The following is a 25,504-nucleotide window of genomic DNA, read 5'->3' on the forward strand; positions in this document are numbered from 1 at the left end:
CCATCATGTATACAGATAAGGTAGGCATCATAATATCTAAGGTAGGCATCATAATATCCACCATGTATACAGATAATGTAGGCATCATAATATCCACCATGTATACAGATAAGGTAGGCATCATGATATCCACCATGTATACAGGTAAGGTAGGCATTATAATATCCACCATGTATACAGAAAAGGTAGGCATCATAATATCCACCATGTATACAGATAAGGTAGGCATCATAATATCTAAGGTAGGCATCAAAATATCCACCATGTATACAGAAAAAGTAGGCATCATGATATCCACCATGTATACAGATAAGGTAGGCATCATGATATCTACATGTATACAGATAAAGTAGGCATCATAATATCTAAGGTAGGCATCATAATATCCATCATGTATACAGATAATGTAGGCATCATAATATCCACCATGTATACAGATAAGGTAGGCATCATGATATCCACCATGTATACAGATAAGGTAGGCATCATAATATCCACCATGTATACAGATAAGGTAGACATCATAATATCTAAGGTAGGCATCATAATATCCATCATGTACACAGATAAGATAGGCATCATAATATCCATCATGTATACAGATAATACAGGCATCTTAATATCCATCATGTATACAGATAATGCAGGCATCATAATATCCACTATGTATACAGATAATATAGGCATCATAATATCCATCATGTATATAGGTACTCATGATAATGACAGTGTTTTTATATGCTCCCTCCTGCCTTTCTATATCAGAATATTTAACTTACGGAAATGTATGTTAATTTATTACTTTTTGTTATTTGTAAATATGTGTATTTAATTAACCACACTTAAAATGTCCTATGATAAACACACTGATATCAAGAGACCATCTGAGTACAGTCTGAGATATATTATTCACTTGTAAAACACATGCTTACAAACTTTATTGCATAGAATGTACCTGTCTAGTACATATGTATGTCAAGATTTAAGTAATGGCAGTGCAATTGGTTTCTACAAATACAAAGTGTACTGGAAATAGATAAGTGTGTTTCTGTTATAAGTGGTTACACTGTGTTGTTATCAAACATTTCACAAATGGACTGAGGACACTTATTCTGAGCGGGAATTAGGGTATTGATAATGGCTATATATGTACCAACTTGTGTTAATAGAAACATGATCACTGATTTTAACCACCAGGTGGAGGAACTTTCTATCAAATCCAAGTCTCCTGAAATCAATCCCGAACTTGAGGAACTCCGAGAGGAGGTTGGTGGACTGTCAAGGAAAATTAGCAAACTGGAGAAAAGTATTGATGCTAAGGATGAGAATATTACAGGGCTAAGTATGTATGTTCATTATCATATAATATCATACATGTTTAGTATATACCTTAAGTGTACACTAAGTCATTTGTATAAGTGTAATTTGAAACACAATTTTTTATCAAATTGCTGCACTCATTAGTTTCTTTGTTGTGTGAAAACACAGTAGGTATAGATGTCAAGTGTATTCCTAAAACTCAATGATATCATATACAATATACTGATGCTAACTTATGAATGTTATTTTAAACCTGACACAAGGTTTTTCTAATATCTATTTTCAAGCTTTTAAACAATAAACAATGAGAGAAATACTTTGTTATCATATGTATATATATTTTATATCCTTTTGTGTTTGTTGTTAACTAGCATAAAGTTTTGTTAATGATTGCTATTAATGCACTGTTCAAATGAATAAGTACTTTTTTTTTAACAAATAACAGATCAAGAAATAGCAAAACTAAAAGAGATGCTAGAGAATGAGAAATCATTGTCAGAGCAAGTAAGTAACTCAAACCGCTATTCATAGTTCTCCTTGAATTAGTTAATATGACCTGCTAATTTCCCGAATCTTTAAAACTGTGATTTTGAGAATTTTGTAATTAACACCACTACTGAGAGAACACTCTTTCAATCAATGTCAGAATTTAATTCTCTACAATTTTTTCATTAAATTAGTTTAAAAAGGAGACTGAGACAATGAAAGCCAATGCTGCACAGGAACAGGCCTCCTCTAAAAGACTTGTAAGTATAGTTATCTCCCTTGGTACTGTGCAAAACAGCTGATGTATATTTACAGTCTTTGTTGAGTATTGATTTTTTTTTTATTTTGCTTTAATGTTTGTTTTTGTTGACATTCAATATTTTGTTGAGTTGAGCATTGTTTATTTGTACAAATACATGTAACATTTTTATTACTTTTTTGTTATTGTTGTAACTGTTTTCATTCCTTATAGTTTTAAATGCACTATGATCTTTCATTTCTATAAATGCTGTATATCTTCAATCAGTCAAAACAAATAGATTTTTCTTCAGTAAAATGCACTTATAAGCTAAATAATTATTTTCAGTATTTTATTTTTATGAACCTGTTATTCTTAATACATTTTGATTAAATACATCTCTATAGTGTCATGAAAGTGATAAATGGAACTATTATCCTAATCATTTATAAGAGAGTTGAAATTATATTCAACAATAATCTCTATTTTCTCATTTGCTTTCAGTGATAACACATTTACTTTTCAGAATATGCTTATAGAAAGTTCTATGAATAGTCATCAGGTTGCTATTAACTTTTTTTTCTTTTTCTGTTAATTTCCCATATTGACTGTAAACAAATGCATGTGTATATTGATTAGATGTGGTGGTGTAAGTTTTATTTCTCCTTGTGGAATTGTTTCTTGCAAATATGAATATGTCTCTCTTTTCTTTATTTTTATCAAAGTTTTAAGTGCTGTGATTCTTTTCAAATCTTGGCTGGGCTGTCATTTTACATTTGACAATTGAAGGAGGCCTTGCTGATCAGTTTTGAAGTTTAAAGGGCATGTCCTGTAGGCTTATTAATGCTATTGTCTGGTTACTGATATATCAATACCATCAGACATACAAAGATCAATTAGAATAATCCACTGGTTAGTATGTTCCATCACTCCTGATGATATTGTGGCCAAGTATGAACACAAAGGATTTTTTCTGTTATTCAGCAAATCAAGTTTTGTCAATAGGTATTCAGGAACAGCTGTATGATTAATTCATTGCTTGGCTCTCTAATATCTTATCTAAATTTGTATCGAATGGTGTCTTTTGTACAATCTCATAGGGTTGTGGAGCTTTATGGTTTATGTTGCATATGTGTTCTTTGTTTGTATTGTGTCATGTTCATTTAAGTTGTATAAATCCAATAGTGGAAGACTCCAGTGTTAAATGGGGATAGGTTTCTCTTTGATCATTCAATTTCCGTATTATTATAGTGGACTTACACTTTACCCTTCACATTCCCATCAGTGTCATTGATATACAACATAGGCCTGGTAATGTGGCTAACATGGCATATCTATTGTTGTGTTACAGGCAGAAGAAATGGTAAAGAATATGTGCTGTGTTTATTGTGTTCTTTGCTTGTTAGGATATTTGTAGCCACTAACAATTAGTAACAATTGATGGCTAGACACCAAACATGATCTACCAATTGATAAACATCTTCTTACATTAAACAATAAAACTAATCCTCATTCAATCACACCAATAAACTATCAACCTACTAATCCAAAGATGTCATGTAGTATTTCATTGTTCCAATTGATTCAAATCACAAGACATATTTTGTTCAACCTGCCAAAATTTGATCTAAATTCAGGAAGAAAGGAAGGTCAGACATGAAAACATTTTTTGTTGTTGGAATAAACATTATATTGGGAATCAATTCCAAGAGCACAGTATTTCAATCGTATACAAAATTTACATCAGTATTTTAATAAGACAATCAACTGCTATGAGTTTTTTTAATAGTGCAGTGATGATATTATATAAACAGACTGTGTTGAGAGACAATATTCCAGCCTGTACATCAGTATTATATAAACAGACTGTGTTGAGAGACAATATTCCAGCCTGTACATCAGTACTATATAAACAGACTGTGTTGAGAGAAAATACTCCAGTCTGTACATCAGTACTATATAAACAGACTGTGTTGAGAGACAATATTCCAGTCTGTACATCAGTACTATATAAACAGACTGTGTTGAGAGACAATATTCCAGCCTGTACATCAGTACTATATAAATAGACTGTGTTGAGAGACAATACTCCAGCCTATACATCAGTACTATATAAACAGACTGTGTTGAGAGACAATATTCCAGTCTGTACATCAGTACTATATAAACAGACTGTGTTGAGAGACAATACTCAAGCCTGTACAGCAGTACTATATAAACAGACTGTGTTGAGAGAAAATATTCCAGCCTGTACATCAGTACTATATAAACAGACTGTGTTGAGAGACAATACTCCAGTCTGTACATCAGTACAATATAAACAGACTTTGTTGAGAGACAATATTCCAGCCTGTACATCAGTATTATATAAATAGACTGTGTTGAGAGACAATACTCCAGCCTGTACATCAGTACTATATAAACAGACTGTGTTGAGAGACAATATTCCAGCCTGTACATCAGTACTATATAAACAGACTGAGTTGAGAGACAATATTCCAGCCTGTACATCAGTATTATATAAACAGACTATATTCCAGCCTGTACATCAGTACTATATAAACAGACTGTGTTGAGAGACAATACTCCAGTCTGTACCTCAGTACTATATAAACAGACTGTGTTGAGAGACAATACTCCAGCCTGTACATCAGTATTATATAAACAGACTGTGTTTAGAGACAATATTCCAGCCTGTACATCAGTATTATATCAACAGACTGTGTTGAGAGACTATTCCAGTCTGTACATCAGTATTATATAAACAGACTGTGTTGAGAGACAATATTCCAGCATGTACATCAGTATTATATAAACAGACTGTGTTTAGAGACAATATTCCAGCCTGTACATCAGTATTATATAAACAGACTGTGTTGAGAGACAATATTCCAGTCGGTACATCAGTATTATATAAACAAAGGGTGTTGAGAGACAATATTCCAGCCTGTACATCAGTACTATATAAACAGACTGTGTTGAGAGGCAATATTCCAGCCTGTACATCAGTACTATATGAACAGACTGTGTTGAGAGACAATATTCCAGTCTGTACATCAGTATTATATAAACAGACTGTATTCCAGCTTGTACATTCCAGTCTCTACATCAGTACTATATAAACAGACTGTGTTGAGAGACAATACTCCAGCCTGTACATCAGTACTATATAAACAGACTGTGTTGAGAGAAAATATTCCAGCCTGTACATCAGTACTATATAAACAGACTGTGTTGAGAGACAATATTCCAGCCTGTACATCAGTAATATATAAACAGACTGTGTTGAGACACAATACTTCAGCCTGTACATCAGTATTATATAAACAGACTGTGTTGAGAGACAATATTCCAGCCTGTACATCAGTATTATATAAACAGACTGTGTTAAGAGACAATATTCCAATCGGTACATCAGTATTATATAAACAAAGGGTGTTGAGAGACAATATTCCAGCCTGTACATCAGTACTATATAAACAGACTGTGTTGAGAGGCAATATTCCAGCCTGTACATCAGTACTATATGAACAGACTGTGTTGAGAGACAATATTCCAGTCTGTACATCAGTACTATATAAACAGACTGTGTTGAGAGACAATACTCAAGCCTGTACAGCAGTACTATATAAACAGACTGTGTTGAGAGAAAATATTCCAGCCTGTACATCAGTACTATATAAACAGACTGTGTTGAGAGACAATACTCCAGTCTGTACATCAGTACAATATAAACAGACTTTGTTGAGAGACAATATTCCAGTCTGTACATCAGTATTATATAAATAGACTGTGTTGAGAGACAATACTCCAGCCTGTACATCAGTACTATATAAACAGACTGTGTTGAGAGACAATATTCCAGCCTGTACATCAGTATTATATAAATAGACTGTGTTGAGAGACAATACTCCAGCCTGTACATCAGTACTATATAAACAGACTGAGTTGAGAGACAATATTCCAGCCTGTACATCAGTATTATATAAACAGACTGTGTTGAGAGACAATATTCCAGTCGGTACATCAGTATTATATAAACAAAGGGTGTTGAGAGGCAATATTCCAGCCTGTACATCAGTACTATATAAACAGACTGTGTTGAGAGGCAATATTCCAGCCTGTACATCAGTACTATATGAACAGACTGTGTTGAGAGACAATATTCCAGTCTGTACATCAGTATTATATAAACAGACTGTATTCCAGCTTGTACATTCCAGTCTCTACATCAGTACTATATAAATAGACTGTGTTGAGAGACAATACTCCAGCCTGTACATCAGTACTATATAAACAGACTGTGTTGAGAGAAAATATTCCAGCCTGTACATCAGTACTATATAAACAGACTGTGTTGAGAGACAATATTCCAGCCTGTACATCAGTAATATATAAACAGACTGTGTTGAGACACAATACTCCAGCCTGTACATCAGTATTATATAAACAGACTGTGTTGAGAGACAATATTCCAGCCTGTACATCAGTATTATATAAATAGACTGTGTTGAGAGACAATACTCCAGCCTGTACATCAGTACTATATAAACAGACTGTGTTGAGAGACAATATTCCAGCCTGTACATCAGTATTATATAAATAGACTGTGTTGAGAGACAATACTCCAGCCTGTACATCAGTACTATATAAACAGACTGAGTTGAGAGACAATATTCCAGCCTGTACATCAGTATTATATAAACAGACTATATTCCAGCCTGTACATCAGTACTATATAAACAGACTGTGTTGAGAGACAATACTCCAGTCTGTACCTCAGTACTATATAAACAGACTGTGTTGAGAGACAATACTCCAGCCTGTACATCAGTATTATATAAACAGACTGTGTTTAGAGACAATATTCCAGCCTGTACATCAGTATTATATCAACAGACTGTGTTGAGAGACTATTCCAGTCTGTACATCAGTATTATATAAACAGACTGTGTTGAGAGCAATATTCCAGCATGTACATCAGTATTATATTATATTCCAGCCTGTACATCAGTATTATATAAACAGACTGTGTTGAGAGACAATATTCCAGCCTGTACATCAGTACTATATAAACAGACTGTGTTGAGAGACAATATTCCAGTCTCTACATCAGTATTATATAAACAGACTGTATTCCAGCTTGTACATTCCAGTCTGTACATCAGTACTATATAAACAGACTGTGTTGAGAGACAATACTCCAGCCTGTACATCAGTACAATATAAACAGACTGTGTTGAGAGAAAATATTCCAGCCTGTACATCAGTACTATATAAACAGACTGTGTTGAGAGACAATATTAAAAAGTCTGTACATCAGTACTATATAAACAGACTGTGTTGAGAGACAATATTCCAGCCTGTACATCAGTAATATATAAACAGACTGTGTTGAGACACAATACTCCAGCCTGTACATCAGTATTATATAAACAGACTGTGTTGAGAGACAATATTCCAGCCTGTACATCAGTATTATATAAACAGACTGTGTTGAGAGACAATACTCCAGTCTGTACATCAGTATTATATTAACAGACTGTGTTGAGAGACTATTCCAGTCTGTACATCAGTATTATATAAACAGACTGTGTTGAGAGACAATATTCCAGCATGTACATCAGTATTATATAAACAGACTGTGTTTAGAGACAATATTCCAGCCTGTACATCAGTATTATATAAACAGACTGTGTTGAGAGACAATATTCCAGCCTGTACATCAGTACTATATAAACAGACTGTGTTGAGAGGCAATATTCCAGCCTGTACATCAGTACTATATGAACAGACTGTGTTGAGAGACAATATTCCAGTCTGTACATCAGTATTATATAAACAGACTGTGTTGAGAGACAATATTCCAGTCTCTACATCAGTATTATATAAACAGACTCAGTATTATATAAACAGACTGTGAGAGTATCAGCTTGTACATTCCAGTCTGTACATCAGTACTATATAAACAGACTGTGTTGAGAGACAATACTCCAGCCTGTACATCAGTACAATATAAACAGACTGTGTTGAGAGACAATATTCCAGCCTGTACATCAGTACTATATAAACAGACTGTGTTGAGAGACAATATTAAAAAGTCTGTACATCAGTACTATATAAACAGACTGTGTTGAGAGACAATATTCCAGCCTGTACATCAGTAATATATAAACAGACTGTGTTGAGACACAATACTCCAGCCTGTACATCAGTATTATATAAACAGACTGTGTTGAGAGACAATATTCCAGCCTGTACATCAGTATTATATAAACAGAATGTGTTGAGAGACAATACTCCAGTCTGTACATCAGTACTATATAAACAGACTGTGTTGAGAGACAATACTCCAGCCTGTACATCAGTATTATATAAACAGACTGTGTTGAGAGACAATATTCCAGCCTGTACATCAGTACTATATAAACAGACTGTGTTGAGTGACAAAATTCCAGCCTGTACATCAGTATTATATAAACAGACTGTGTTGAGAGACAATACTCCAGTCTGTACATCAGTACTATATAAACAGACTGTGTTGAGAGACAATACTCCAGCCTGTACATCAGTACTATATAAACAGACTGTGTTGAGAGACAATACTCCAGAGACATCATACTATATAAACAGACTGTGTTGAGAGACTATTTCAGTCTGTACATCAGTATTATATAAACAGACTGTGTTGAGAGACAATATTCCAGTCCTTACATCAGTATTATATAAACAAAGGGTGTTGAGAGACAATATTCCAGCCTGTACATCAGTATTATATAAACAGACTGTGTTGAGAGGCAATATTCCAGCCTGTACATCAGTACTATATGAACAGACTGTGTTGAGAGACAATATTCCAGTCTGTACATCAGTATTATATAAACAGACTGTATTCCAGCTTGTACATTCCAGACTGTACATCAGTACTATATAAACAGACTGTGTTGAGAGACAATACTCCAGCCTGTACATCAGTATTATATAAACAGACTGTGTTGAGAGAAAATATTCCAGCCTGTACATCAGTACTATATAAACAGACTGTGTTGAGAGACAATATTCCAGCATGTACATCAGTATTATATAAACAGACTGTGTTTAGAGACAATATTCCAGCCTGTACATTAGTATTATATAAACAGACTGTGTTGAGAGACAATATTCCAGCCTGTACATCAGTACTATATAAACAGACTGTGTTGAGAGGCAATATTCCAGCCTGTACATCAGTACTATATGAACAGACTGTGTTGAGAGACAATATTCCAGTCTGTACATCAGTATTATATAAACAGACTGTGTTGAGAGACAATATTCCAGTCTCTACATCAGTATTATATAAACAGACTGTATTCCAGCTTGTACATTCCAGTCTGTACATCAGTACTATATAAACAGACTGTGTTGAGAGACAATACTCCAGCCTGTACATCAGTACAATATAAACAGACTGTGTTGAGAGAAAATATTCCAGCCTGTACATCAGTACTATATAAACAGACTGTGTTGAGAGACAATATTAAAAAGTCTGTACATCAGTACTATATAAACAGACTGTGTTGAGAGACAATATTCCAGCCTGTACATCAGTAATATATAAACAGACTGTGTTGAGACACAATACTCCAGCCTGTACATCAGTATTATATAAACAGACTGTGTTGAGAGACAATATTCCAGCCTGTACATCAGTATTATATAAACAGAATGTGTTGAGAGACAATACTCCAGTCTGTACATCAGTACTATATAAACAGACTGTGTTGAGAGACAATACTCCAGCCTGTACATCAGTATTATATAAACAGACTGTGTTGAGAGACAATATTCCAGCCTGTACATCAGTACTATATAAATAGACTGTGTTGAGTGACAAAATTCCAGCCTGTACATCAGTATTATATAAACAGACTGTGTTGAGAGACAATACTCCAGTCTGTACATCAGTACTATATAAACAGACTGTGTTGAGAGACAATACTCCAGCCTGTACATCAGTACTATATAAACAGACTGTGTTGAGAGACAATACTCCAGTCTGTACATCAGTACTATATAAACAGACTGTGTTGAGAGACTATTTCAGTCTGTACATCAGTATTATATAAACAGACTGTGTTGAGAGACAATATTCCAGTCTGTACATCAGTATTATATAAACAAAGGGTGTTGAGAGACAATATTCCAGCCTGTACATCAGTACTATATAAACAGACTGTGTTGAGAGGCAATATTCCAGCCTGTACATCAGTACTATATGAACAGACTGTGTTGAGAGACAATATTCCAGTCTGTACATCAGTATTATATAAACAGACTGTATTCCAGCTTGTACATTCCAGACTGTACATCAGTACTATATAAACAGACTGTGTTGAGAGACAATACTCCAGCCTGTACATCAGTATTATATAAACAGACTGTGTTGAGAGAAAATATTCCAGCCTGTACATCAGTACTATATAAACAGACTGTGTTGAGAGACAATATTAAAAAGTCTGTACATCCATACTATATAAACAGACTGTGTTGAGAGACAATACTCCAGTCTGTACATCAGTATTATATAAACAGACTGTGTTGAGAGACTATTCCAGTCTGTACATCAGTATTATATAAACAGACTGTGTTTAGAGACAATATTCCAGCCTGTACATCAGTATTATATAAACAGACTGTGTTGAGAGACTATTCCAGTCTGTACATCAGTACTATATAAATAGACTGTGTTGAGAGACAATACTACAGCCTGTACATCAGTATTATATAAACAAAGGGTGTTGAGAGACAATATTCCAGCCTGTACATCAGTACTATATAAACAGACTGTGTTGAGAGACAATATTCCAGCCTGTACATCAGTATTATATAAACAGACTGTGTTGAAAGGCAATATTAAAAAGTCTGTACATCAGTACTATATAAACAGACTGTGTTGAGAGACAATATTAAAAAGTCTGTACATCAGTACTATATAAACAGACTGTGTTGAGAGACAATATTCCAGCCTGTACATCAGTACTATATAAACAGACTGTGTTGAGAGACAATATTCCAGCCTGTACATCAGTATTATATAAACAGAGTTGATTCCAGCCTGTACATCAGTATTATATAAACAGACTGTGTTGAGAGACAATATTCCAGCCTGTACATCAGTATTATATAAACAGACTGTGTCTAGAGACAATATTCCAGCCTGTACATCAGTATTATATAAACAGACTGTGTTGAGAGACTATTCCAGTCTGTACAACAGTATTATATAAACAGACTGTGTTGAGAGACAATATTCCAGCCTGTACATCAGTATTATATAAACAGACTGTGTTTAGAGACAATATTCCAGCCTGTACATCAGTATAATATAAACAGACTGTGTTGAGAGACAATATTCCAGTCTGTACATCAGTACTATATAAATAGACTGTGTTGAGAGACAATACTACAGCCTGTACATCAGTATTATATAAACAAAGGGTGTTGAGATACAATATTCCAGCCTGTACATCAGTACTATATAAACAGACTGTGTTGAGAGACAATATTCCAGCCTGTACATCAGTATTATATAAACAGACTGTGTTGAAAGGCAATATTAAAAAGTCTGTACATCAGTACTATATAAACAGACTGTGTTGAGAGACAATATTAAAAAGTCTGTACATCAGTACTATATAAACAGACTGTGTTGAGAGACAATATTCCAGCCTGTACATCAGTACTATATAAACAGACTGTGTTGAGAGACAATATTCCAGCCTGTACATCAGTACTATATAAACAGACTGTGTTGAGTGACAAAATTCCAGCCTGTACATCAGTATTATATAAACAGACTTGATTCCAGCCTGTACATCAGTACTACATAAACAGACTGTGTTGAGAGACAATATTAAAAAGTCTGTACCTCAGTACTATATAAACAGACTGTGTTGAGAGAAAATACTCCAGCCTGTACATCAGTATTATATAAACAGACTGTGTTGAGAGACAATATTCCAGTCTGTATATCAGTACTATATAAACAGACTATGTTGAGAGACAATATTCCAGTCTGTACATCAGTACTATATAAACAGACTATGTTGAGAGACAATAATCCAGTCTGTACATCAGATCTAATGTATAGGTATATAGTAGAAACAGCGAACAAGTAATAAGTATTTACTTTTGGTAGATGATTCGGTATTCAGAGGAGATTTGTTGAAAATCATCATTTGTCATGGTTTACAGTACGTGATTCAAACTCATGCTAAATGACTCGCCAGACCTAATAACTGATGAGGACTTCATTACTGATGACCTGTCCAAAAGAATGAGTGCTGCTACATTTCAACTGTGGTTATATTCTAATGTCTAGTCACATTTTACTCTCACTGAAGTAAGGATGATTAAAGCGTTAACAACACTGAATGATATTCTTAAACTTGTTTATTTGAATTACTATCTCACATCTTATTTAAATGAATAACACTTTCATCTCAACATTAACTTAATGAACTGTCTGTAACTATTCATTGATATTTGATACATTGTAGAGTCTGGTGTCACTAATGTTATAACACAAAATTTGATTTATATGATTGTACACTGATTGTAAAAAAGTGTTCTGTGTGTGTTAACCTAAATATCAAATAGTTATATAACAATGACTTTTGTTTTGTCAGTTATTTATTTTGTATGTTGTGTTCTGATAATCAATGTTTTAGGTAGGGTAAAATTATTTGAAGAAACTTTAATAATAATTAAATGATACTGAGGATATTACCAAATGGAAATATACTGTATTGTGTATTTCGTGAATCTTAATGACTTGTTCTTTATTTGTGTAGCCTTATACCAACTCAGGAATTCAATATTTAACTTAGAGTTAATTGAATTTGAGGTTTTTTAATGTAAAACCAATTTTCATGAGGTAATACTTACCATAACTTTAGTATGCAAATATGGTACCTACACCCATCTTTGTATCCCAAAAACAAAAGATTCAAAAATCCCGCCCTCCCTACGACCATGAGCCTTCACGTCATGAACATAGAGTTATTTCCCTTCCTCTTAGCCTTTATGTAGCACCCGTAGAGGGGCAGTCAGGCAGATAGGAAGAGGGGAGGATAGGGTGGGACTCCATAAAGTTATGGTAAGTATTACCTCATGAAAATTGGTTTTACATTAAAAAACCTCAATTTCATTTCAGTAATAATTACCATAACTTTAGTATGCGAATTCGTCTTACCGTAGTGGTGACTAGCAGCCAGGCAGCCCATCTAGCACACTAAACTTGGTAGGGAGGGGGGACAGAGTGCATAGAATAAGAAGGGGCAACCTCCCCGTGACCGAGCAGGTAAACCACGTGCCGCCGAACGGAAAAGACGAGCCCCGGGGCTAACGGGGGGGCACAGCCACAGACTGTGCAACCACCAGAGGTCCCAAAGAATACAATCCTTCTGAGTGGGAAGCCAGGGATCTCAGATAAAAATCTGTAAATGTATCCCTGCCCCGCCAGAAGGCAGCAGACATGACCTCCTGAAAGGAGGACCCATTAAGAAGGGCCCAGGATGCAGCGAGGGCCCTTACCTCATGAGCCCGCACTCTCACCCTCGCCCGAGCCTGGTCATCAGAATGCTCATAAGCATACTTAATGACCTGGCATACCCACCTAGACACCGACTGGGAGGAGATGTCTCGCTGTCCCTGTTTGATAGGCAAAAACAGACGGGATCTGGAGCCCCGCCCCCCCCCCTGGTTTTATCGAGATAAAACCTAAGAGCCCTACAGGGACAAAGCAATCTATCCCTCTCCTCCGAGCTAGTCAAAGCCGGAATCTTGATGGGATCGGGCGAGAACCCCGGGACTTGATTCTTCGCAAGGAAGGAAGGATCAGTTAAAAGAGTAACGGCAGCGTAGCCTCTGGACCAACGAAGGCAGGAAGGAAGTGACGACAGGGCGTGCACTTCACTCCTCCTACGTCCAGAGGCCAGAGCCAAAAGGAAGACTGTCTTAAAAGTTAGAAACTTCAAAGAGGCAGACTCCATAGGCTCGTAAGGTGACCTCGTCAGGGAATCTAGCACCAAGGCTAAATTCCACTGCGGGGCCAGCTGCCGAACTCTGGGTCTATCCAAAGCGAAGCCTCTGATTAGGGCAGAAAGAGATGAGGAAGAACCTATCTCCTTCCTGCCGTAAAAAGCCAAGACACTGGCAATTGCTGTCCTATAGCCAGCAATAGTGCCAGGTGCCAGATTGCGGTCCCTAAACAGAGAGAGTAGGAAATCCGCAATCAGCTGAACAGAGGCTTCGAATGGATCAACCTCCCTGCCGACACACCAATCACAGAAGATCTTCCATCTGGACTGGTAGACGGCAGAAGAGGAAGCCCTGATAGATCGCGCGATGCGATCTGACACCTCTCGAGAAAAGCCTGCCTTGGCGAGGCTTCCAGAGATAGCCTCCACGCGTGAAGGTGGAGGATCTCTGGTCGAGAGTGTGTCGTCCTGGACCGAGGCTGACGCAGGAGATTCGGTCTGGTGGGGAGAGCCAGTGGCTCCTCCACCAGAAACGACAAGAGCTCCGGAAACCAAGGCTGCCTCGGCCACAGGGGGGCTATCAGAAGTAAGGAGCAGTGATGCTCCCTGAACTTCTGAAGCACCCTGCCCACCAGGTTGAAGGGAGGGAATGCATAAGCATGCATCCCGTCCCAGTCCAGAGAAAGGGCGTCCACAGCCCAAGCCTTCGGATCTGGGACCGGAGAGACGAAGGTTGGCAGCTGATTGTTCAGAGAAGTGGCAAACAGATCTATCAAAGGTCTGTCCCACACCTGACAAATTCCCCGGAAGACCGAGGGACACAGCTGCCATTCCGTCAACACCGGTTGGCGGCGCCTGGAGAGGGTATCCGCCAACACATTCAACCTGCCCGGAAGATGCTTGACCGTAATGGACAATTGCATCTCCTGACAGAGAAGAAGGATGCGGATGGAGAGGGCACACAGGACGTGAGACCTGGTGCCCCCTTGTCTCTCCAGATACGCGACAACTGTAGAGTTGTCGGTAGCCACACAAATCGCCTTGGACTGCAGGAATCCCCGAAAGGATTGCAGTGCCAAAAGAACTGCCCTCATCTCGAGCACGTTGATGTGCTCCGAGAGCTGATCCCCAGACCACTCCCCCGAGCGACAATGGCCGTCGAGGTAAGCTCCCCATCCTGTCATGGAAGCATCCGTGAACAGGGTCATAGAGGGGACAGGCTTGGTCAGAGGAACCCCGCGGAGAACATTCTCCCGAATGGTCCACCAGCGAGCGAACTCCCTGACCGACTGAGTGAGAGTTATCCAGGCCTCCCACTTCCTGGATGACGGAACCCAGTTGGACAGGAGGAACATCTGGAGAGGTCTGATGTGAAGTCTCCCTAGGGGGACCACATCTGCCAGGGCGTTGAGATACCCCAGAAAACTGAGGAACCAACGTACCTGGACCTGCGACCGTTCGATGAAGGACAGAGCTAGAGCCCTGGCCTTCTCGAACTTCTCCACCGGTGGTAGGGCTATGCCCAGAACCGTATCGAAACGATTCCCCAGGAAGACAAAGTCCTGAGATGGGGAAACCTCTGACTTCTCTCTGGAAGGAATGAAGCCGACTCTGAGTAAGACTTTCAGGACCAGCCTGGTATCCTTCACTAACGATTCCCTCACCCTGTGAAGCATGAGGGAGTCGTCGAAATAGATGTGGACGTCTAATCCGCGAGAGTGAAGGAATCCCACGACTACCTGCAGCAGCTTGGTGAACACCAAGAGAGCTGTCGTCAGCCCGAAGGGCATGGCCCGGAATTGGAAGACCTTGCCGTTGCACGTGAAACGGAGGAACTTCCGTGCCGACTTCTTGATGGGGATATGGAAATAGGCGTCCTTCAGATCTACTGAAGTTGCCCACATCCCTTCCCTCACGGAGGCCATGATGCCCCGTGGGGTCTCCATCTTGAAGTGAGGAGAATCTACGTGCCTGTTGAAGGCACTGAGATCTATGATCGGGCGCCACTCTCCGGACTTCTTCCGAACGAGAAACATTCGGGAGTAGAACCCGGGAGTGATTTCCGACATCGGAATCTCCTCTACCGCGCCCTTGGCAAGCAAGGTCCTTACTTCCTCCTGGATCGCCCGAGCCTTCTCCAAATCCCCCGGAGGAGGAAAGAAGATCGGCTGGGCGGTAAGAGGCGGATCCTGAAGAAGGGGAATACCTAGACCCTCCTTGACCACCGACAACGTCCACACGTCCTCCGTAATTTCCTGCCACTGGGATAGTAAAGCGGAGAGACGCCCGCCCACAGGAAGCTCTGGCTGGGGCAGATCGAGTCCCTGCCAAAACAGAGAATCGTCCGCCCATCCGGAGCCTGAGCCTGCGGGAGAAGGACAAGAGACCTGAACGGGAGGACCGCCGTCCACCCCGCCAGACCCCTGTTCTGTCTCGGTCAAGGAGAAGAAAGAGTCAGGAGCCCTTCTTCTTGCCCCCAGGAGGTTTCTTACCTTTCTTACCTTTCCCCTTATTGCCCTTGAAGTGTGGCTGCGATTTGGGTTGGGCAGACGCCTGCCCAGCCGAAAACTTAGCCCTCTTCTTGGGAGGCGCTGACCCCTGCGAGGTGCTGGCCTTCTCGGAACGAAACCTCTTCACCAAGAGTGCTGAGGCGACCGAGTCCTCCTTCATATCCTTCTGGACAGAAGGAAGAGCTCCCCCGAACAGGGTAGAGCCAGTGAAGGGGGCAGTCAATAGACGGGAAAGATAAGGTTCTTCGACTGGGCGATTCTTTAAAATAGAAAATCGCCTAGCCAACACGACATTGGCGAGCAGGGAGACCTGTAAGGCCGCCGATGCCCTCAACGCCGCGTTCAGGGCAGCTGTAAGCCTGTCCTGAATGTCGGCCTGTTCCGTCTCTGGTACCCGACCCTCAGGCAAGTCGGATACTCACAGTCAGGAAGTCTATGTAAGACAGAACTTGGATGGAAAGGCGCAACATCCTCTCCATCCTGTGGTGTTCTCTAGCATCGAACACCACCTGGTCCACTGATTTGCCGGGCCAGGCAGCCAGCTCCCTCGACTCCAGCTTTGCTGGTTGAGGGGCCAGTTGCCCGTCATGTGTAGCGTAGTCAGCGGTAGAAGCCTCTGACAAATCGCCAACACCGAGCTGCAGACCGGCAAACCCGGGGGTGCGGGTAGATGAAGAATTCTTCTCCAGAACCCGTGCCTGGGCAGTGGCCCGAGCCGAAGACACAATGGTGCCTTCTGGCAGAGTCCGGTCAGTACGAACGGAAGCCCGAGGAGCCACCAAAGAACCTAGAAGGGTGGTGGACTCGGGCACCGACGATGCAGAAGGGGGTGGGCATACCTCCGCTCCGAGAATCCGAGAAATGTCGGCCCGTAGGGCCCTCATCCCCGAAAGAACATGCTGAGCCTCGGTTTCAGCAATCTCGGAGCCCCCTACCTCCTGGGAACCCTCCTGGTCAGAAGGGTCATCTGCTGATGACTCGGACGGATCAATCGCCGAGCACCCAGGAGACAGATGGATAACATCGTCATCCTCTGCCAAGCCCACGCCCTCAGCGTCCATCTCCTCCTCGCTAACGACCGAAGTCGCCCTGGGAGGAACTGGGGCCGCCAGAGGAGACCTCTCCGGAGAGGGGGACTCCTCTATACGGCGTTTAGACGTAGAACGTCTAACAGCCGAAGCTGTAGGCTTAGAAGCCAACCCCTGAGGACAGGAGACCGACGAGTCCGCGCGGGAGGCGGAAGTCCTAAAGGTCCGGCGAACCTTTTTAGGACCGGCCAAAACGGCCCCCAAAGTAGCAGAGCGTTGGGGGGATTCAGCACTGCTAGAACGTCTCCTAGAGGGAGAGACCATACCCCAAGGGTTCCATGAAGGAAGACCCATGGGGTTGAACCCAAACCCCTGAGGGAATGGGAACAGTCCCGCGGGCTGGGAGTGACCCCAGAACTGACCAAATTGGCCTGCCTGAGCCTGGGGCTGGACACCCTGTCCAAAGGACCAGGATGAACCTCCACTCCCACCAGGTGGAAACCCAGCCATGTACGGGCCGAGCCCGTAACAGCTGGGTAACTGTTGGTACCCATGACCATCCGCAGGTTGGCCTGGGCGGCCCGGGATTGAGTGCCCGCAGGCACCCCTACACCCCGAGCCCGGGGGAAAAGGCGACCGGAAACCGGAAGCCTGACCTGGGGCCCCAAATCCCAGGGGGAAACCCCCTGGGAAACCTTGCACCGGAAAATCTGGACTAGAGCGAAAAGCCCCAGATCCAGAGACCTGTGAGGGTAGGAACCCAGGCCCCGCACTGACACTAGGATTAGTGAACTCAGTGTCACTAATCCCCGTAGCCACTGACAACCCTGACAAAAAATCAGTGACCCCTGACCCCATACCCGAGGGTACCGGTCCGGCGTCAGGGCGGCCCCCACCAACGACGCCACCTGGCGTGCCGAGGTCCCTGAAAGACTCAGAGACCTGTGACTGGAAGTCCCTTTCCGACGGTAGCACCGCCGGCTGTCGAGAGCTACCGGCCGATTCGACCCTAGACTTCGCCGAGTCAGGGTCGGGTTGCTCCCCCCCTATACCAGGACGCGCCTGGACAGGGGGAGCCACCCCCTGCTCGAGGGCGGAGCTCAGTGTGAGAATACCCCCAGCAGTGACAACCTCACCCCTCGGCTCAGGGCCGGGGGTAGAAAACCTGGATGGCTTACCTCTCTTACCGGAAGATGAGGACGAATCCCTCTTCCGGCGAGAAGTTCGCCGACTGGGTAGGGGAACCTTTACAGCGGACCCGGCGTGCAAACAAAGTTCGCACGGCGAGGCCTCGCTGCAAGGCCGGCATAAGGGACAGGCATCATGGGGGTCCTGCTCTCCGTAGAAGTGAGAACACCCATGTGCTGAACCACGACGCATCCCTGAATCCATAATTGTTACGAAATAAATAATCAAATAACGACAGTTATTAATACAAATTAAACGTAACAAAAATAAATGGAGTGAAAAAACACAACTCCAACAAACAAATACGAACGAAAGCAAAAGCTAATGAAACGTAAAAAAGCAAAGCAAAATATACGGTCGAATAAATAATACGACCGATAAAAAGCGAAAAAACTTCACGAAAAAACCGAACAGCGCAAAACACGTAGATACGCGCTCGGTGCGTGGAGTATAGCAAAAATGGCCGAACAAAGGCCGAACAAAGGCCGGCCGATTAAGGCCTAAAAGCAGGATATATTAACTAAATAAACGTCTGCAAAAGACTGTTATAGTTAAGGATGGGTTTAAAGCAATAAACCGATATATAAATAATCGGCTATAAGGTAGACTTAAGCTAAAAGGAAAAGGAAGGCACTCAGCTGAATATAGCACGTCCGCCCGCTCCGGTAGCCATAAAGATAAGAGGAAGGGAAATAACTCTATGTTCATGACGTGAAGGCTCATGGTCGTAGGGAGGGCGGGATTTTTGAATCTTTTGTTTTTGGGATACAAAGATGGGTGTAGGTACCATATTTGCATACTAAAGTTATGGTAATTATTACTGAAATGAAACTAGATTTATCGATGAAATATTAATTTCACAAGATTGGTTATACATAGCATTATGTTATCATTGATTTATTTGTATCAGAATGTGGTGTTTGTCTTATTGCTGCTAACATCACAAAGATTTTTTCCTTCAGACTTTTATGATTTCAGAACAGTGCTGGCATTACTGAGTGATTTCAGTTACATACTCCAGTATACATGTTTTAATTTTAGGGATTATCTAGTGTTCATTGAATAACTGGAAAATTTGAGAGTGACTGCTAAACATTTAGTTCTTCCATTGTCAACATTGTCATCTTGAATTAGTTTATATATTGTTGTCAGTGTCATAATGGCTTAATGCTAAGGCATTCATACATTGAAAAAAAATTGACAGAAAAGGTAGCAATTGGTTAAAGTTGATCAGTTTTGTCTTTATTTTATCTTTAAATTTAAATGATTTTTCTTTCCAGGGTTCAGGAGTAAGTTCTCATTGTTATTTTTTCTCTCCTGTCTAACCCACTCACCATCAATATTAAGTAACAAATTCTAGACAATGACAAATTTGCATGGCTATCACAAAGACATTCCCAAGAAATTTTATACAATGTATGACAAACAGCCATAATTCCTGTACGACTAACCATAAGTCAATATCAACAAATGATAGATCTTAACTAATGATGAATACCAGATTCAACACATTGAGAGATACACATGCTGCACTAACGGTATTAAAATGCATTTTAAACCATACCTGCCTTTACCAGGGTTTCATTATGATCTGCATGTGAATATCAATTGCACCTGTCCATAATTCCAGCATGACATTATATATATGATGTACTTTCCTTTCTAATGCCTTTCTATTAGATAGTCATCAAAATATTCACTGTTATTTCAAATAAGTTTTATCTTCATTTAAAATATATTGACACTGTAAGCTTGGATATAACTTAAAATCAAAACATTTACATGGTGATATTTTACTGTTCAATTCATTGAAGTAAATGTTCTTGATTGTTGATGATGATAGTTTGCTATGAGGGCAGTCAGTACAAACAGTTTGCTTCTAATGTGTGGCCATAGAGTGTGCTTTTAACATTAGGTGGTGGTGTTTACGTAAAATAAATCTGATACGGAGAATATATCAACAGTTCACAGTAATTTTAATTCTAAATGTGGATGACCAAGAATCATAAGAGTGACATTACACAATGGCATTGTTTAAAAAAATCTTGTTAATCCAAAAGTTATTATGAATAAAAGTTTAGTTAATGTTGTCACTTTGACTTTCCGGATAACTTCATTTTATACTCTGCGTTTTTTGCAGTGTACACTAATGCATATATATTTGTTTTGCCTGCCTTTACACTTACAAATGATAATCCTGCTTTTATTATAATATAAATTATTACTCTTTTATGTTGTTAAATGTATGAATTGTGATGTTAAGTTATGGTTAGACAATGGAGATTTTTGGGAAGATCTTAGAAGAACAGACTAAGCATGACCTTTTATCAACTTCATCTTGCTTTTATTCTCATTTTTCTATTTATTAATCAGAACACTATCCATGATATTGACTCATTACTATCACCTGGCATATATTCATTTACATGTCCAACTCTCTGATGTATTTATAGCTTTTTATGAGCAAAATGCAATGTACTGTTTTGTAAAGCAATTTTTCATGTGTTACTCTTTACCAATTGAAATAATTAAGTTGAAAATGCATTAGAATATATATTAGTCGCAAAATGATTTGATGTGACACTTCTGTTTCTGTTCCATACAGATTAAACTTTTCAACACTCTCACAATCATAATACTATACTGTTTAAAGAAATATGTGTATCAATAAAAATTTAATTAATTCAATTTTTAAGTTTTTATTTAATTCTTAATTTTTAATCTGATTTTTCATTTGATTTTATATGATTAATTGAAGAAAGAATTAAAGATGATGAGTATAATGAGTATGGTTGTCTCCAAATGGAATGTATCTATGCACTTAAGGTTTCCCTCTTTTTGAGTACAGATGGCTAGACAAAAGGAGGAGATGCAGAAGCTGATGGAGGACAAGATGAAAGCAGCCCGTGAGGAGGTGAGTAAATCTTAATCATTAACCAATCTAGGAATGAAATAAAAGTTTTAAAATTTTAACAATTTTACAAAGCATTTATTTTATCTATCAAAAGGCCTTGGAACAAGCACAACAGGAGGCCAACAAGTTGCAGACAGCTGAGCAGAATAAACTTAAGGTTCTGATAGACCAGAAGAAACGACTGGAGGAATTGCTGCTACAGGTAAATGAATCATGAATTTTGCTTTGGTATGTTTGTCAAAGGGGAAACATCACTTTGAAATTGCAGTGCCAGGTGGGCTTTAATAAGTATTTGTAATTCCAAACAATGAAGTGACAAATCTGTTATGACCATTGGAAATTTATGTTAGTTGTTTTTAGGAACTCACTCATTTTATATATTGCTTTTCAACAGTGTGATTTGTGTAACAACTCAACACAAAAATAATATTCTGATTCAGATTGCTGCATAGTTTAGATTGCCACAAATACAGTATACTAGTTCCAACAATTACAGTACACTAGTTCCAACAAGTACAGTAACCTAGTTCCAACAAGTACAGTACACTAGTTCCAACAAGTACAGTACACTAGTTCCAACAAGTACAGTACACTAGTTCCAACAATTACAGTACACTAGTTCCAACAAGTACAGTACACTAGTTCCAACAAGTACAGTACACTAGTTCCAACAAGTACAGTACACTAGTTCCAACAAGTACAGTAACCTAGTTCCAACAATTACAGTACACTAGTTCCAACAAGTACAGTACACTAGTTCCAACAAGTACAGTACACTAGTTCCAACAAGTACAGTACACTAGTTCCAACAAGTACAGTAACCTAGTTCCAACAAGTACAGTACACTAGTTCCAACAAGTACAGTAACCTAGTTCCAACAAGTCACAGTATACTAGTTCCAACAAGTCACAGTATACTAGTTCCAACAAGTCACAGTACACTAGTTCCAACAAGTCACAGTACACTAGTTCCAACAAGTCACAGTACACTAGTTCCAACAAGTCACAGTATACTTGTTCCAACAAGTCACAGTATACTAGTTCCAACAAGTCACAGTATACTTGTTCCAACAAGTCACAGTATACTAGTTCCAACAAGTCACAGTATACTTGTTCCAACAAGTCACAGTATACTAGTTCCAACAAGTCACAGTATACTTGTTCCGATATGGACTGGACCTGAAGTACACTTTTATCAGGATTACTTTTTATTTAGTGATGTTCTCTTTCTGATGACTCATACATCTAGTGTTTCCTGTTGACACTGCCTGATAACATTTAATTATCATTGGAGTAAGATACAAGTAGAAAAGTCCCTCACAGTGAGGCATCATGTGACTGTGACAGAGGTGACATTGAAAAAGTGGATGTGAGTTACTATTCAAAGTAATGTCTGCTACAAGCAAAAATTAGTAAACAACAAAATAGTTACCAGTTTCTTTCTTCAGTATTTGTATAAACATTTTTTATTGAAAAAAGTTTTTGCAGATCACACTGAAGTTATAGAAACAAAAAGGAAATATTTCACTTTTATTTCAGTAAAGGTGTATTGCCTTTTACAGGAAAAAAAGAAAAACAATCAGAAATCCCAAAGTGAAATTGACACCGAGAAATTTAAGAAGAACGAGGACAGGCTGAGAGATGAAATCATGAGGTACATTGACTATTACATATATATTTTTCCAACTTATTGATCTTTTGCCTTCCTTCCATCCAACTCTTGCTTCTTTGGTGACATTTACTGAAAGAGTTAGTGATGTGTAGTGTATTGTTATGTTGTTATCTTAATGTAACAGATTTCAATTAAAACCTTATATTCAAATATTTAAATGCAAAATGAGTTCCATTTCTGTAATATTAGTCCACTCAGCATCCTTCTGTAAAATTAATACATTGTTAGTTGACAAACACTAGTACCAGAGCAAGTTGACAAAATAGTACAAATTTGAACATTTGCATGAAAAAATTTAAGCATTGTAAATGCTGTGGCGGACTATCAGGAGGCAATATTGACTCCTATTTTCCAAATTCTGTGAAAAAGTAAACATAAACATGCTGATGTTATTGTTATTTATTATCTCTGTACTTTCTATTTTATAGACTCAAGGGAGAAATAGAAAAAGTCCATAAAATTTGGGAAAAGAAATTTGCCATTCTTCAGCAGAGGTAAGTTGTTTTAGCTAATCATCCCAAGGTTTACAGACATTTTTTTAGAATTTCATTTGTGTAAGGATTGCAAAGTTTGGATATGTTCTCAAATACAAAACGTTGATTAGTTATAGTATAGTTTACATTTCCTGGCCTTGGCAGGTTCCAGTCACTGTTTGATTTTGGTTTTTCTCAGTATGCATGCCCTGAAGGATGAGAGCTACATTCGCCAAACACTCCAGCGGCAGGCCGCAACCCTTCACCATGCATCCGTCAGTTACGCGGTACGTACTTACTGTTGTCACAGCTTTGATTGTTTAGAATGATAAAGTATATACATATGAAATGATTTAGATTTTTACCACCCAAAAATATTTTTGCTTTTTGGATGCCATGTCAATGTCTTTGACTGTTGCAACAGACTTTAGTCATAGAGGGTTGCCATAATCATCATGCCGCTTTTCCAATTTACACGAAAAATGGTATGATTCAAAATATGTACAAGTACTTGACGTTCCTGTGAAATAACTCAATACTGAAAATGAAAAATTTATTGAAGTTTGTAATTGGTGCACCTCCACATGTTGTTTTTGATATTTAGTTTGACTAATTCGGACTTTCCCCACCTCCAAGCTGTCAACAGTTAAGGACCTTAGTATAAATGACGGGACCTAGAAGAATGAAACAACTGTATGAAACAGTTTGTTTATTGTTTGACTCTGCTATATCAACATCTATTTTGTATTGGAAGTTACTGTTTGCTTTTGTACTCTATTCGAGATGTAATGTAAAAGAAATTGATAGCTTTACTTGAAATCACAGAATGGGGTTGCTCATTTACTCGGTTAAACATTTCTATAAAATATAATTTGTATCCGTTTCATGTGTTGATGATATTTTTCAGTATTGCATTGTGTAATGTCAAAATCAGCATTTTGTGAAAATATTATGTTTGCCAGGCGGACACACCTGTTGGTATTATGGCTAGTAATAAACATGCTGCCACAACGCCAATGAAGAAACCAATTATAGTAAGTTTGTAGATTTGTTTTGTAAAATTATATAAATATTCAATCATATTTTCATCCACAACAAGTTGGGATGACTTTCTGTAAACAGAAGTTTATCTTAATGCTGCTTCATCACAAATGTTTTGCAGTTACTTCTTATTGTCAGTAATATTCTGACGAATTTTACCTCTGAATTGTTGATTTCATTTCAGTAATAATTACCATAACTTTAGTATGCAAATACAGTACCTACACCCATCTTTGTATCCCAACAACAAAAGATTCAAAAGAAAAAACAATCCCGCCCTCCCTACGATCCATGAGCCATCACGGCAGGAACGCAGAGTGATCTCCCTTCCTCTTACCTTTATGGCTGCCGACGAGTGCGGAGGTATCTGAGCTAAGTGCTTTTCTTACTCCTTCTCTTCGTACTGCCATTGTCGTTTGAGTATATTGTTACTCTATTAGTAGTCTATAAACCCATCTCCCAACTTATATTGTGAAATTAAGTATTGTCATTTGTTTATTTTGACCGTATTTCCGGCCGTTTTTTCCTCCACGTATTCGAGTGCGTGACTACTTGTCTCGTTGATCGGATTTGCGTGAAGTTGGAATTTGTTTTTCTTGCTGCTTTGTCGGC

General features: G+C 39.1%; 1 protein-coding gene across 1 annotated transcript in view; it reads left to right on the forward strand.

Moving 5' to 3' along the window:
* LOC132553320 (uncharacterized protein C10orf67, mitochondrial-like) overlaps positions 1-25,504 on the forward strand; it is a 47,803-nt gene that overhangs the window by 14,711 nt on the left and 7,588 nt on the right. The window contains exons 8-18 of the mRNA XM_060217555.1: positions 1,198-1,342; positions 1,766-1,824; positions 2,001-2,066; positions 2,571-2,606; positions 20,074-20,082; positions 21,642-21,707; positions 21,802-21,909; positions 23,269-23,360; positions 23,807-23,872; positions 24,051-24,138; positions 24,814-24,885. Of these exons, the coding sequence (XP_060073538.1) occupies positions 1,198-1,342; positions 1,766-1,824; positions 2,001-2,066; positions 2,571-2,606; positions 20,074-20,082; positions 21,642-21,707; positions 21,802-21,909; positions 23,269-23,360; positions 23,807-23,872; positions 24,051-24,138; positions 24,814-24,885 (807 nt within the window). The remainder of the gene's footprint in view (positions 1-1,197; positions 1,343-1,765; positions 1,825-2,000; positions 2,067-2,570; positions 2,607-20,073; positions 20,083-21,641; positions 21,708-21,801; positions 21,910-23,268; positions 23,361-23,806; positions 23,873-24,050; positions 24,139-24,813; positions 24,886-25,504) is intronic.

This window comes from Ylistrum balloti, unplaced genomic scaffold (genome assembly GCF_031769215.1).
Source record: "Ylistrum balloti isolate Yb309-2 unplaced genomic scaffold, AGI_CSIRO_Ybal_v1 Utg370318, whole genome shotgun sequence".
NCBI lineage: Eukaryota > Metazoa > Mollusca > Bivalvia > Pectinida > Pectinidae > Ylistrum > Ylistrum balloti.